The sequence below is a fragment of the Amblyraja radiata genome, chromosome 8, assembly GCF_010909765.2.
Source record: "Amblyraja radiata isolate CabotCenter1 chromosome 8, sAmbRad1.1.pri, whole genome shotgun sequence".
NCBI classification, from domain to species: Eukaryota; Metazoa; Chordata; class Chondrichthyes; order Rajiformes; family Rajidae; genus Amblyraja; species Amblyraja radiata.
Genome location: NC_045963.1, coordinates 2,481,159 through 2,497,238, shown reverse-complemented (window position 1 = coordinate 2,497,238; position 16,080 = coordinate 2,481,159). Strand labels below are relative to the sequence as shown.

The window sequence follows — 16,080 nt, the reverse complement described above, 5'->3', positions numbered from 1 at the left end:
AATAGTGCCCAGATAAGTTCTGAAAATACACTGCAACCGGGCATTCAGTTAGAAAGTATTAAGAACTAAATGTCTAAACGCCGATTTCTTGATCAGTTGTGAAATGGCTCTCTTACTTTAATTTTTCCCTCCTGTAATACCCAAAGTCAATGTGCCTCTTAATGCACATAATGAAGAAGGGTCTCGACCCGAAACGTCGCCCATTCCTTCTCTCCAGAGATGCTGCCTCACCCACTGTTACTCCAGCACTTTGTGTCTGCCTCTTAATGCAACAGCTATGGCAACCTTCTGATTTTACAACTAAAAACAAAACTGATAAAGTTTGAACAGTTAAATTGTTGCTGATATAATGCAGCTGTAATGCGAAATTTATTTTCAATAAAATGTATAAGCTAGAAAACGAAAAATCTTAGTATTATTGTGATGGAATCAAAACCAAGTCATGGTTAAAACACACGATAGACACAAAATGCTGGAGTAACTCAGCGGGACAGGCAACATCTCTGGAGAGAAGGAATAGGTGACATTTCGGGTCGAGACCCTTCTTCTGAAACGTCACACATTCCTTCTCTCCAGAGAAGCTGCCTGTCTCGCTGAGTTAATCCAGCAATTTGTGTCCATCTTCTGTTTAAACCAGCATCTGCAGTTCCTTCCTACACACAGTTAAAACACAATGTACATGGCCTTCCTTGGTTATGGAAGACCAGAGTCAAGGAAATCTGATTATATGCAAATTCATTCATTTCTAAATCAATTTTTCAAGACAGAAAAGGTAGTTCAGATATGCAAACTTCTTCAGGTGTTATGGAATAGGCATAATAGCTGGTTAAGTTAAAAGAAAACCATTTAAAGTGTACAAGTAACGTCTCAAAAGTAGATAGAAACAGGTAAAATTGACTTTAAGAACATAGCTGCCAGTTCACAGCAGGTTGATGAAAGAGAATGGTTTTGGAAACTGATGTGGCAAATCTCTTCTGCAAAAACATAAAATACTCTGTCAACGAAGCAACATCCATTTAAATGTTAAGACCTTCAAAACTAGCCATTGGAAGTGTGGATTCTGATGTACCCTCATTGAAATTGTTCGTTTCTAATATACAGGGAAAAAAAACCTGTTTCACAACAGTTCTCAGCAATGGAATCCTTATGTAACCTGCCTGCAGTTTGTTTTCATTCAAAAAATCTAAAAACCACTGCACTCCATTTTGATTTAAAAAAAATTTCTAAAAGAAATAAACAAACCATTATCTCTTATTATGTGGATTCCAATCCCATGACACGCATTCTAATGCTTCCTCAATTCAAATGTGCAATATGAATGACCTAAATTACAGCATTTGAAACAAAATTGTTGAAAGCGAAGCGACCCTTTTGCTTGCCAGACATAGGCACTACCTCTGCCCACTCCCTCCCGTTCTTATACTCGACAAAACTCCACAGCTGACCAAAATGAAATTGTTATGCAAATTACTAAAAGTGCAATCCAGATATCAATTAAAATCAAGTATCAGAAAACATAGGACTTTTTTCTGATAGTTTGGAACTCGCATTGCGCCACAAACACAATGTACACGAATGAATTACCGATACTCATTCGGTTTAATCTCCAATATCTTTAAATAAAACAGAAGTACAACTGCATTCTGTCCCAGGATTCTCAGAAGCAAGAAATGCACCCATTTACATTTGGAGAGAGAAAAGTATATAAATTAACTTCTTACAGCTGGGATGTAGTAGACGTTTCTTTCTTAGTTTCATCTGAGCGATCAAGCTCTTCATCATATTCAAATCTATCTAGGAGTTTCTGCAACAAATAATACGTCAAATTTAGTACTTTACGACCAGTTTCTTCCATAGTGTTTGGTCATATGGCCCAGTCAACTCATATATGCCATTTGGTTTGTAACGACTACTTCCTACACACATGGGTTTGTTTGTAAGTTCACAGATGACACCAAGATTACTGGGGCAGCAGACTGTGGAAAGTTGCCAAAGTATACAACGGGATATGAATCAGCTACAGAAATGGGTGGAGAAATGACAGTGTTTAACTCGAGCAAGTGTGAGGTGTTGAAATTTGGGAAGAGAAACTCGAGGGGATAATATAGAAGGGAATGACCCTTTAACAGCATTGATGTACAGAGGCATCTTGGGGTCTAAATCCATAGCTCTCTGAAAGTGGCAACACAAGTAGATAGAATGGTAAATGTGGCATATGGTGTGCTTGCCTTCATTGGTCAGGGCATCAAGCATAAGAGTCAGGAAGTCATGATGAAGCTTTATAGGACAGTCAGACCTTTTTCACAAGATCTAAATATCAAATACCAGCGGAGCGTGGGGGGGACAAAGTTTAAAGGAGATGTGTGACTTTTTTCTACAGAGAGGATGGTTGAGTGCCTGGAACACACAGTCAGACGTGGTGGTGCAGACCTATACAATCATGGCATTCAAGAGAAGTTTGGATAGGCACATGGATATGCAGTGAATGGAGAGATATGGATTATGTGCAGGTAGATCAGTGTTGGTCATGGCACCATGTTCAGCACTGACATTGTGGGCTGAAGGCCCTGTTTCTACGCTGGTCTATGTCTAAAGGGGGAAATTTCTTTAAAATATTTCTCTCTACCCAGGCTTTATCCCATCATTTCCCATGTAATGCAGTCAATATAAATAAAGAATATTATAGAAAAATTATTGGGGCTACATTAAATACTGAAATACTACAGATTTTTCATTTTTTAAATAATCTTTTTAGATGTTGCATGTTAAGTCTAGTGCAAAAATCCCAAAGGCATCTTGGTAGTTCTAACAATTTAGTTTGTCAAAAAAAGTTTAGTTCTGAAAAGTTAACTGCACTCATTTCTGTACCTTATTAAAATTGAGCCTAGGTTCCAATGGGTTGAGTGTATTTGCTGTTGCTGCTGCTGTCAGCTGTGCTGTCAGGGCCTGGAGTTGGACGACAAGCCCAGCATCAAGAGCCTGAAGTAGAGATGGCTGAGGTTTTTGCTGCTGCATCTGAAGATTCTGTACCAACTGCTGGAGCTTTACAAAAAGACAAGATTACAGTTATATAGTTTCTAATGCGCACCGTACATGTATATTGGAAATAGAGATAAACAGGGTGACAGCATGCTTTTTCTAAAAAGCAGTTACACATGAGGTGCATGGTACTGTTGCCGCAAGGACCAGATCCAGGCATTTGATCTGTCTGTGACCACATGGGTTTCCCCCAAATCCTTCAGTTTTCTCTCGCATCCCAAAAAGATGGTGGTAGATAATTTATTACTGCAAATTACCTCACAATTTAGGTCAATAGCAAAATGAGTAAGGGGAGTGGTGGGGGAGGGGGTTGGTGGCAATAATGAGAAATAATAACTTTCAGGGGTACTAGGATATATGGAAGTGGAAAGGGCCAAATGGGATTGCTTTCCTGAGAGCTGGCAAGGATCCCATGGGTTCCTACTGTTTTCGTATACATTGAATGCGGACAAGATTTAACAAATGTAATTATAGATTTAAAACAAAATCAGCATAGATTGTATCTATATTTGAATGGGCATATTTTTAAATAAAACATGCAAATAGTTTTATCATTATTTCTCAGTAGTTCAGTGTGCAGCCACACTGCCACAACTAATATCTTCATTAATAATTTTATGTGTTAGTACACCATAAAATATGAAGCTTAAAATAAAACTGTAAACATTTTGTAAATATTTTTTTAAATAGTTGGAACTAGCTTACTAATAATAAGATATGAATACATACCATGTGTTTCCAAATAAACAATAGTTAAGTATTTCTCATCCATTGCCACCCAACAAAAAAATCGGTTTTAGTTTAAGCAGAATTGTATCAATTTATGGGAGATAGAGTAGCAAAATGTCGACATGTTACCAAAAGATGCCAAAGCAACGGTTGTTTTGGTGAGTGTCTTTAACTTCCCAAATATTGACTTGGGCTTGCTTAGTGCCAGGAGCTTAAAACCTGGCAGAATTTGTGAGGTATATCCAAGAGAGTTTCTTGAAACAGCATGTGGACGGCAAGCCAAGATAGGAACATGTAGGACTTTGTGTTGGGAAATGAGTCTAGCCAGGTGACTGATGTTAAAGAGGAAGAGCATTTCAGGAGACTATAATCACAGCTCCATAAATTTCAAAATTGGTTTGCATAGGGAGCAGGCTGGAACTTGGAGTAAGGCAAAGTACAACATTATTAGGCAAGAGCTCGAGAAGAGTACATTGGAAACAATTGTATTGGGTAAGTCCACATCTGAAATGTGGGAGTCATTTAAAGGCCAGATGATCAAAGTTCAGGACCACTATGTTTCAGTAAGGAGGAGGGATAAGAATGGCAAAGCAAATGAATCTTGGATGTCCAAAGAGGTTGTAAATTTGGGCAAAAAGAAAAATGTGCATGCAATGTTTAGTTCAGAGAAACAGTGCTGAAACAGGCACTTCGGGCCACCGAGTCCGTGCCGACCAGCGATCGCCCGTTCACACACTAGTTTAGTTCAGAGATACAGCGCGGAAACAGGCCCTTCGGCCCACCGAGTCCGTGCCGACCAGCGATCGCCCGTTCACACACTAGTTTAGTTCAGAGATACAGCGCGGAAACAGGCCCTTCGGCCCACCGAGTCCGTGCCGACCAGCGATCGCCCGTTCACACACTAGTTTAGTTCAGAGATACAGCGCGGAAACAGGCCGTTCGGCCCACCGAGTCCATGCCGACCAGCGATCGCCCGTTCACACACTAGTTCCGTGTCAACCCGCGGAAAGGGGGGGATGGGGAGAGAGAGGGAGGGAGGGCCACACACTAAATGTTTAAGAGGTTGGAGTCAGATAGGGCCTTTGAAGAATATAAAGGAGGAAAGAACTCAAGCAAGTGATTAGAAGGGCCAAAATGGCTTTGGCGAGTTGTAGTAAAGATAATCCCCAAATGTTTTTATACCTAATTAAAAAAACAAGAGGATAACCAAGGAGGATGTAGGACTGCTTAAGAATAAAGGAGTAAATTTGTGCTTGGAATTAAGGGATTAATTAGGAAGAATCAACAAGGCTTTGTATGTGGCAGGCTGTGTCCAAGTAACTTGGCCAAATATTTTGTGGAGGTGATGAAGGCGATTATTCAGGGTAGATAAGTGGATGTTGTCTACATGGATGCCCAATGGTAGGCTGATCCAGAAGACTAAGATGCATTTGGTTAACAGTGACTTGGTTGCATGGATTCAAAACTGGCTTACTGATAGAGCAGAGGTTTGTGGTGGGAGGATAATATTTAAGGCTGAAGGTCTATGACCAGTGCAGTTCCCCAGGGATCCGTGCTGCCTGTGAAACATATAAATGACTTAGACATAATGGGTTGGCGAGTTTGCAGATGACACCAAAGATTGTTGGGGTTGTGGACTGTGCGGAGGATTGTTAAAGTAAGCGGGGTATAGTACAGCTAGAGAAATTGAAATCCATTTCCAAGCAAGTGTGTGGGTTTGCACTTTGGGAGGTGAAAACATATACAATTCAAGGCATGACTAAACAGCATTGATTTAAAGGGATCTTAGGATCCACATCCATAACTTCCCAAAAGTAGCAACACGTGTAGATAGTGACAATGACAGCATATGGCATGGTTGCCCTCATTGCTCAGGGCATTGCATACTAAAGTCTGCAAGCCCTGATGCAGCTTTATAGGACTATGGCGAGGGCGCATTTGGCATATCGCATGCAGTTCTGGTCACCTGATTGCAAAAAGGATGTGGAAGGATTGAAGAGGACGCAGGGGAGGTTTACTAGAAAGATGACCAAATTAGGGGGTATTAGCTACGGGGAGAAGTTTGACAGATTCACATTGTTTTCTCTGGAACACCCGAGGTTGCGGGGAGACCTGATAGGAGTATATAAATTTATAAGAGGCATAGATAGGATAGACATATCCTATTTCATAGGATAGAAGTATCAAATATTACGCATGAGGCTTTTGAATTGGTATATGAACATGCAAGGAATGGAGCGATATGGATGATGGGCAGGTAGGTAAGATTTGGTCTTTGCATCATGTTCAGCACAAATTCAGTGGACCAAATGGCTTGTTCCTATGCTGCAGTATATTGTTCTATGCTCTATTTGCATTTGGAGTGTACTAAAAGACTGGGAACTAAAAATTAAAATTTTGAAGTCAGTTCCTAACGTTTTACTGCCGTAGATCTTGCCTGAAATGCACTTTATATTTCTATTTCAAAAGTACTTCTGTTTCCAATATTTAAAAAAGGCTATATTGACTAGGACAACATTTACTCTGATACTTGCAGAGGGGAAAAACCAGCAATGCCAAATGTCTAAAGAAGAGCCTGACCCAAAATGTCACCTATATCTGTCTCCAGAGGTGCTGCTGGCCTGCTGAGGTCCACTAGAACTTTGTTTTTATTTACCCGAGATTCCACTGCAAGTTTTTGCATCTCAATGGCTATATGCATGTATGCAAAGTTACCAGCATGGGGGTTAGTATGTAAACTAGCTGAGGTTCCATCCTTCAACTACTCCCATAAATTTACATTTACAATTATTGGTATTTCAGTGGTTGCATCAGAAAGAAAAAATAAGCCATTCTCACCCACGCCAAACAGTGAGAAAACACGAGAAAACACCCTTTCCTATTACTCCCACCTCTTAATCCATAGCCCTTTGAGCCAAGGTGATTCAAGTGCTCATTTTGACACTGCTTAAATTCTGTCAGCAACCCAGCTTCAACCGGAAGATGACCATAAGTTTTCCTCATTTAAAATAAGCTCCAAATGCAAATTAATTTTAGTGAATCAATTGCGCTGGAATGAGAATTCATTAAAGCATTAAAGAATTGTCTACCTGTTGGCCTTGGGGACTCTGAAGAAGCTGTGCAACAGCAGCAATTGTGTCAGAGCTAGAAAGCTGGGAGATGGAGGCCCATGCATCAGGTAAATTCTGCACATTAGCTGGAGTAGCAGGTGTAGCTGGAGTTCCTGGAAAATTAAGTATGAAAATATTAAAGTTTACCGTTGCCATTAAAAAATATTAACAATCCCAACCACAGCAAGAGAATGAAATGTACATAATGCATCACCTGCATCCATAAATAATGAATAATCCACAATCTTTAGCAATGTAGTTTCATTGGAACATTGAACATGCATCTATCATTTCACAAATCCGATTTTTCAAGGGTTGGAATTTCTTAGCCTCAATGATTCTATTCAAGCAAGTATAGATTTTTTATTTAAAAAAGCTGCAACTTTATAAAATTGATATCTTCAATTACCCTTGTTTATTAGAGACAAAAAAATAATAATGATGATTGCCAAAATTACACATTATACCTAAAAGGCATGTTCATAAGAATAGGAGTAGAATTAGGCCATTCGTCCCATCAAGTCTACTCCACCATTGAATCGTGGCTGATCTATTTCTAACCTCATTCTCCTGCCTTCTCCCCATAACCTCTGGCATGTACTAATCAATAATCTATCTATCTCTGCCTTAAAATTATCCACAGACTTGGCCTCCACAGCCTTCTGTGGCAAATAATTCCTGATTCACCACCCTCTGACTAAAAAAAAAATTATCCTCATCTCCTTCCTAAAAGAACGTCCTTTAATTCTAATAAGCTCCAAGTTCAAAACCATCTTGTGCATTAGACTACTGAAGAAATGCATACATTTTATTCATTTTCTGACCATGCAATATTGAATTAATTCACACAAAATCACACCTAAATAGCATTTCATAGAAACTGCAAATGGAAACTTCCAGCATGCAACTGATATTAACCGTATCAAGTTTTAATATTTAACTACTAATGAATATATATCTGTACACATGAACTGCATTTCATTTTATGGTATACTCAAAGTGAATATTATGGTGACTATTAGAATAAATAAAACAGTATTCAAATGTAACATTGCACTTGCTTAAGGTTTCAAAACAATTCATTGCCAAAATAATTTAATAAATTGCCAATTTGCAAGTGTCATTAAAGGTTCCCTAAAAATCTACCAGATAATTTTAGTACTTGGTTGAAGGATAAATGTCAGGCAAATTTCTTGTTGATTTTCAAAGTGGTCCTACAATTTATGCACACCCAACAGTCCATATGAGTTTTGCTTAACATTTCAACCAAAAGATTGGGCAGCAACTTTGTTACTAGACTGAATTGTCTGCCTATGATAATACAAGCTAGTGGGCTTGAATTCACAAAATCACCTGGTTTCATGGGTGAGGCGAAAATGCTATATAAAAAAAATCATTTTTTTTTGGATAGCGGACAGGGCCTTTGAGAATATAAAGCAAGCAGGTAAAAACTCAAGCAGAAAATTAGATGTGCTGAAAGGCTTAACAATGCCAAAATGTCATTGTTGAGTCAAAATAGGTTTTTTATCCCTTTATTAAAAAGAAAAGGGCAACTTGGGAGAATGTGGAACCACTCACGGATAGAGGAAATTTATGAATGTAGGATAGGTAATAAACGGGTACTTTGCAGATGTATTCACCAAGTAGAAGCACAGAAGAAAGTTAAATCAGTGCAGGCTACACCAACACGCGAGGGCAGTTTGAGATCAAGAAGGTCGTGGCGTTGGGTCTCTTGAAACCATTAAGTTGTATAAATTGTACTTTGAGAACACCTGTGAAGAAAGCAAATGGCATGTTGGCCTTCATAGCGAGAGGGTTTGAGTATAGGATCAAGAAGGTCCGACTCCAGTTGTACAGGGCCCTGGTGAGACCACACCTGGAATATTGTGTGCAGTTTTGGTCTCCTAATTTGAGGAAGGACATTCTTGCTATTGAGGGAGTGTAGCATAGTTTCACCAGGTTAATTCCCGGGATGGCGGGACTTTCATATGATGAAAGAATGGATCGACTGGGCTTATATTAATTCACTGGAATTTAGAAGGATGCGAGGGTATCTTACAGAAACATATCCAATTCTTAAGGGATTGGACAGGCTGGATGCAGGAAAAATGTTCCTGATGTTGGGGAAGTTCAGAACCAGGGGTCACAGTTTAAGAATAAGGGGTAGACCATGTAGGACTGAGATGAGGAAAAACTTTTTCACCCAAAGAGTTGTGAATCTGTGGAATTATCTGCCACAGAAGGCAGTGGAGGCCAATTCACTGGATGTTTTCAAGAGAGGGTTAGATATAGCTCTTATGACTAACGGAATCAAGGGATATGGGGGGGAAAGCAAGAATGTGGTACTGATTTTGGATGATCAGCCATGATCATTTTGAATGGTGGTGCTGACTCGAAGAAATATTGATATCACTCCTACGCATATATATATATATATCCTTATTTTATAATGGGGGGGAAAAAAAACTGCAGATGCTGGAAATTTGAAACAAACAGAAAATACAAAGTCAGGTCAGGCAGCATCTGAGGAAAGAGAAATAATTAATGTTTTGAATTTAGTAAGTCTTCATTCTCCTCCCTATTCACATAATTGTACTCAAAATATTCCTTAATTTTATCGTTCCCATTCTAATTTATTCTTAATTGTTATTCACAAACATTTCATGAGATGGCGATTTCCATATACCCAAAATTTCCTGCAGATATTTAATACTTAGATAAATTTCCAATAGATGCCAAAGCAACAGGATTGCCTTAACGTCTTTAACGTCTTTACGACTTTAACGTCTCCAATATTGACCGGGACTTGCTCAGTGCCAAATATTTAAAAAGAGCAGAATTTGAGAGGTGTATCCAAGAGGGTTTTTTGAAACAGTGTGTGGCTAGTCTAACCCGGGAAGGGAACATACAGGACCTTGTCGGAAAATGAATGGTGAATGGCGTTTCAATGGAAGAACATTTTGGGAATAGTGATCGCAACTCTATTTTTGAAAATCGTTTTGAATGGGGAGAAGGATAAACCTTGTGGGAAAGTACTAAACTGTAGTATGGCAATCTACAACTATATTAGCCACGAGCTCGGGAGGGTACACTGTCAGTAATTGTTATCCAGTTGGTGTACATCTGACATGTCGGAGTCGTTTAAAGACCAGGCGATTAAACTCCGGAATCGGCATGTTCCAGTGAGGAAGAGAGATAAAGATGGCAAAGTAAAGGGAACCTTGGATGACTAAAGAGGCTGCAAATTTGATCAAAAAGAAAAAGCGTTAGGCTGTTAAGGTTTAAGCTGTTGGTCGAGTAGTTACTCCAGCATTTTGCGTCTATCTTTAAGCTGTTGGAATTAGACAGCGCCTTTGAGGATTTTTAAAAAACTATAGCAATGCTGCCCAGTGGGCAATAAGAAAGATCAGAAGGGGACACAAAATGGCTTTGCCGAGTCGGATTAAAGAAAACCCCAAAGGTTTTTATACTTATAATAAAAACAAGAGTAACCAGGGAAAAGGTAGGACCGCTCAAGATCAAGCAGGAAATTATGCTTGGTGTCTGGGGATGTAGGAGAGGTACTAAACAAGTACTTTGCATCTGTTTTCACCAAAAAAAAGGTAATAGAGGACAGTGAGATAAGTGTGGGGAATACTAATGTGCAAAGGCAGTTTGAGATTTAGGTGGTGGTGGTGTTGGGACTCTCGAAAAGCATCAAGGTGGATAAACCCCCAGGACCTGATGGGATTTATACCAGTGTAATGAGAGAAGCACGAGAGGAGATTGTGGGAGCCTCGACAAAGATCATTGCATCGTTACTAGCCACAGCCGAGGTCCCTGAGGACTGGAGAATAGCTAATGTTGTACCTGAATATAAGGAGGAAAGGAGAGAGAATCCAGGTAAAATAGGTGAGCGAGTCTCACATCAGTGGTATGGAAGCTATTGGAGAAGATACTTTGGAATATGATTTACTCCAATTTGGAGAACAGGTTAAAATTAGGGATAGTCAGCATGGCTAGTGCAAGGCAGATAATATTTTTCAGCAGCGATGAAGATGATGAATGAGGGTGGAGATGTGGGTGGCAGGGATGTTATCTACATGGTTTTTAATAAGACATTTAATAATGGTAGGCTGATCCAAACGATTAAGATGCACAAGATTATTAGTGACGAATGTCTGGATTTGGAACTAGCATACTACATAGAAAATAGGTGCAGGAGTAAGCCATTCGGCCCTTCGAGCCAGCACTACCATTCATTGTGATCATGACTGATAGAAGACAGATACTGATAGAAGACAGAGGGTGGAAGGATAATATTGAGGTTGGAGGACTGTGACTGATGAATTTCTATTGGGAATGTGTTGGAAGGAACTGTAGATGCTGGTTTACACCAAAGATAGACACAAAATGCTGAAGTAACAACGGGCCAGGCAGAATCTCTGGAGAGAAGGAATGGGTGCATTTCAGGTCGAGACCCTTCTGCAGTCCTTCTCTCCAGAGTTCTATAGGGATCTGTGCTGGGATCTCTGCTATTTAGGGTATATAAATGACTTGGACATAAATGTAGACAGGTTGGCTAATACGTTTGCAGATTACTAGGATCGCAGACAATGAGGAAAGCTGTCCAGGTATCGTGGGTAGACACAAAATGCTGGAGTAACTCAAGCGAGACAAGCAGCATCTCTGGAGAGAGGGAATGGGTTACATTTCAGGTCGAGATCAGTTAAAGGAATCTGCAGGAAAATAGCGAGTGGAGTTTAATCCGAGCAAGTACTTTTGGAAGTCAAATGTAAGGGGAAATTATCCAATTAATGAAATGACCCTCACCAGCACTGAAGTACAGAATTATTCAAGCCCACTGTTCCATGAAAGTGGTAAAGAAGGAATATGACATAATAGGACATAAAGGGCTGGAGTAACTCAGCAGGTCAGGCAGCATCTCTGGCCACATTGATAGGTGACGTTGGGACCCTTCTTCAGAGTGATTCAGTCTGCATAATTATTCCATAACTTATGTTGTTTCACCTTAAAACTGGGCACCAGAGCCCTTCCTCACCCAGCTGCTGCACCATTCGGTGACGCAGCTATTGTTGTGGCGCTCACTGTAGCCCTTGGGGACAGTGTTTTCTTTAGGCTGCTGCCAACAACAAGACGTGCCTGGTCACTGTGGGGCACCCTTCCCTCTCACTTGCTGCCACTTCCATGGTGGACAATGCCGCGACTCCGAGGTAGAAGCACAAGGAGGCAGTGCCGAGGTAAAGGCCGAGTGGACAGGGCGATGGGAGGAGGAGGTGGCGACGACGATAGGAAGAAGTGGCAGCAAGTGAGCGGGGAGTGAGTCCCACAGTCACCGAGTGCGTCCTGTCTCTGGCTATCCCCAGGGGCTACAAAGTGAGCAGCGACAACAGCAACGTCAACGGGACCATGCGATAAATGACGACGGGCTCGCTCATGCACCGTGCGAGTCAGGTCGGGGCCGGGTGTCCTCGGAAGCCTCCACTCTAAGTGGCTGGAGAGGCGGTGCTTGTCTGCTTTAACCAAAATCTATTGTAAATGGGTCCGTTAAAACGAGGGTTTACTGTATATAAAATTATGAGAGGCACAGATAAAGCAGACAGTCAAACCATTTTCCCGGGTTGGAAAAAAACCAACTACTAGCTTTATGGTGATAGGGACAAAGTTTTAAGGAGATGTGCAGAGCAACTTTTTTTTTTCAAATATACAGAGGGTGGTGAATGCCTGGAATGTGCTGCCATGATTGGTGGCTGCAGCAAATACGATAGTGGCATTTAAGAGGGTTTTGGATAGGTACATGGATATGCAAGGAATGGAGGGATATGGATTATGCACCGATAGATAAAAGATGATCCTCGCATTATGCTCAGGAGGGACATTGTGGGCCGATGGACCTGTCCTATTCTAATGTACATTCTATTCTTCACAAATCACTTTTAAAGTTGTAATGCCTTTATGACTCAGCAAATGAAGTAAATGTGCCACTTTATAAGGAGCTTGCCAGAAAATAATTCTGCGATATGGAATATGGAAAAAAACATCACTATCCAATGAAATTCAGCTGATGCAGGCCAAAAAAGTCTTACATGGATAATTTCAACTAGGTGAGACTAAGTGATATCTGAGAGGTCTCCAATACTAAAATGAAGACATCATTTTGAATTGAATTGACTAGCATGACATGGTTGTAGAATTCATATGCTAGAGAAAAACCGAACATCCACAAAATGATTTTGAACTATACAGATAAAAAAAAAGATCGAGGCACTCAATATATTGCATTGACCAAGAAACAAGCATCCAACACATGATTTCCCAACACTTTCTCCATCTTCAATGTGATCCCACCACTAGTCACATCTTCTCACCCCACCTTTCCACAGAGACCATTCTTTTTGTAACTCCTTGCTTCACTCATCCATTCCCACCCAACCTGACCCCTCTGCAGGTACTTTCCCCTGTATCCACAAGAGATATAACACCTGTCCCTACAACCATCCAGAAACCCCAGCAGCCGTTCCAGACGAGACAGATGTTTATATCTTCAAACCTCGTCCACTGCATGGGAATGTGATATTACCGTTGTTACAGAAACATGATTGAGGGATGGGTGAGTGGCAGCATAATGTTACGCGGTACTGATGCTTCTAGCATGACAAGTAGAAGTAAGAGAGGAGGGGCCACTGATTCAACAGTCAAGAGTTTTTCATTGTCATATGTCCCGAATGAGAACAAATAATTTTTTTGTTGTGCAGCAGCACAGCAGATATTTTTTGTTTTAGAGATTCAGCACGGAAACAGGCCCTTCGGCCCACCAAGTCCGCATCGACCAGCGATCCCTGCACATTTACACTGTCCTACACACACTAGGGACAATTTACACATACACCAAGCCAATTAACTTACATACCTGTACGTCTTTGTAGAGTGGGAGGAAACCGAAGATCTCGGAGAAAACCCACAGTCACGGGAGAACGTACAAACTCCGTACAGAGAGCACCCGTAGTCATGATAGAACCGGATCTCTGGAGCTGCAAGCGCTGTAAGGTAGCAGCTCTACTGCTGCGCCACCGTGGCTGCCCGTCATAATCTGTCATAGCAGTTATAATCATAACGTTCCATGGCATCAGACAGGAACTCAGAAGTTAATTGAAAGCGTTTATTTTCAGATAAAGGAATATCTGGCAAGTGGGAGAATTTAAAATGAGGAATAGGAAGAATTCATGGCCAGCATGTTCCTGTTAAAATGATTTGGATGACGAGAGATATTGAAGGGCTGGTCAGGAAAAAGGAAGCATAGGCGGCTGGGATCAAGCAACTTCCTTGAAAAGTAGAAGGGACATAGGAGAATACTTGAGGAAATTAGGAGGCCGGAAGGGAACCAGGAGATATCCTTGGCAGATAATATAAAGTCCAAAAGATTCCATAAGCATAAGCGGACTAGGGCAGCTACGGAGAGTGGAAGTTACCTTAAGGATCCGCACGGTGGAGAGTGCAGAAGGATTCACTAGGATATTATCTGGATTGAATAATGGGGAGAGTTTGAGGCTGGGTCTCTTTTCCTTGGAGCAAAGAAGACAGAGATAGACCGAAGGGCCTGTTTCTATGCTGTACAATTGTATGACTGTCAAAAATGCTCAACACCAACATAGAGCACAAAGTAGCTTGCTTGTCTGGTGTTCTACCCATCGCACAAACCATTCATTCTATTCACTTTAGATGTTAGAGACACAGAATGGAAACAGGCCCTCCGACCAACCAAATTCACGCCAACACCCCATACACTAACACTATCCCACACACTAGAGACAATCTTTCCAATTTTCCCAAAGGCCAATTAACCTACAAAACCTGTACATCTTTGGAGTCAAGTGTTTTATTGTCATACAGTGGCCTGCAAAAGTATTCATACCCCTTGAACTTTTCCACATTTTGTCACGTTACAACCACAAACGTAAAAGTATTTTATTGGGTTTTTATGTGATAGACCAACACAAAGTGGCACATAATAGTGAAGTGGAAGGAAAATGATACATGGTTTTCAAATTTTTTTACAAATAAAAAACTGAAAAGTGTGGCGTGCAAAAGTATTCAGCCCCCTTTACTCTGATACCCCTAAATAAAATCCAGTGCAACCAATTGCCTTCAGAAGTCACCTAATTAGTAAATAGAGTCCACCTGTGTGTAATCTAATCTCAGTATAAATACAGCTGTTCTGTGAAGGCCTCAGAGGTTTGTTAGAGAACATTAGTGAACAAACAGCATCATGAAGCCCAAGGAACACACCAGACAGGTCAGGGATAAAGTCGTGGAGAGGTTTAAAGCAGGGTTAGGTTATAAAAAAATATCCCAAGCTTTGAACATCTCACGGAGCACTGTTCAATCCATCATCCGAAAATGGAAAGAGTATGGCACAACTGCAAACCTACCAAGACATGGCCGTCCACCTAAACTGACAGGCCGGGCAAGGAGAGCATTAATCAGAGAAGCAGCCATGGTAGCATGGTAACTCTGGAGGAGCTGCAGAGATCCACAGCTCAGGTGGGAGAATCTGTCCACAGGACAACTATTAGTCGTGCACTCCACAAATTGGGCCTTTATGGAAGAGTGGCAAGAAGAAAGCCATTGTTGAAAAAAAGCCATAAAAGTCCCGTTTGCAGTTTGCCATAAGCCATGTGGGGGACACAGCAAACATGTGGAGGAAGATGCTCTGGTCAGATGAGACCAAAATTGAAGTTTTTGGCATAAATGCAAACGCTATGTGTGGCGGAAAACTAACACTGCACATCACCCTGAACACACCATCCCCACTGTGAAACATGGTGGTGGCAGCATCATGCTGTGGGGATGCTTTTCTTCAGCAGGGACAGGAAGCTGGTCAGAGTTGATGGGAAGATGGATGGAGCCAAATACAGGGCAATCTTGGAAGAAAACCTGTTAGTCTGCAAAAGACTTCCGAGACTGGGGCGGAGGTTCACCTTCCAGCAGGACAACAACCCTAAACATACAGCCAGAGCTACAATGGAATGGTTTAGATCAAAGCATATTCATGTGTTAGAATGGCCCAGTCAAAGTCCAGACCTAAATCCAATTGAGAATCTCTGGCAAGACTTGAAAATTGCTGTTCACAGACGCTCTCCATCCAATCTGACTGAGCTTGAGCTATTTTGCAAAGAAGAATGGGCAAAAATTTCCGTCTCTA

General features: G+C 41.0%; 1 protein-coding gene across 5 annotated transcripts in view; it reads right to left on the bottom strand.

Annotated features, from left to right (window-relative positions):
* The window catches only part of scaf8 (SR-related CTD associated factor 8), a 179,340-nt gene that overhangs the window by 101,856 nt on the left and 61,404 nt on the right, over nucleotides 1-16,080 (bottom strand). For all 5 annotated transcript variants that reach the window (XR_004412787.1, XR_004412788.1, XM_033025045.1 and 2 more), the window contains 3 exons: nucleotides 6,858-6,991; nucleotides 2,869-3,042; nucleotides 1,722-1,804 (listed from right to left, as the gene is read on the bottom strand). Coding sequence is in view for 3 of the 5 variants with exons in the window: in XM_033025045.1 (XP_032880936.1) it covers nucleotides 1,722-1,804; nucleotides 2,869-3,042; nucleotides 6,858-6,991 (391 nt within the window). In the remaining 2 variants the exon portion in view is untranslated. The remainder of the gene's footprint in view (nucleotides 1-1,721; nucleotides 1,805-2,868; nucleotides 3,043-6,857; nucleotides 6,992-16,080) is intronic.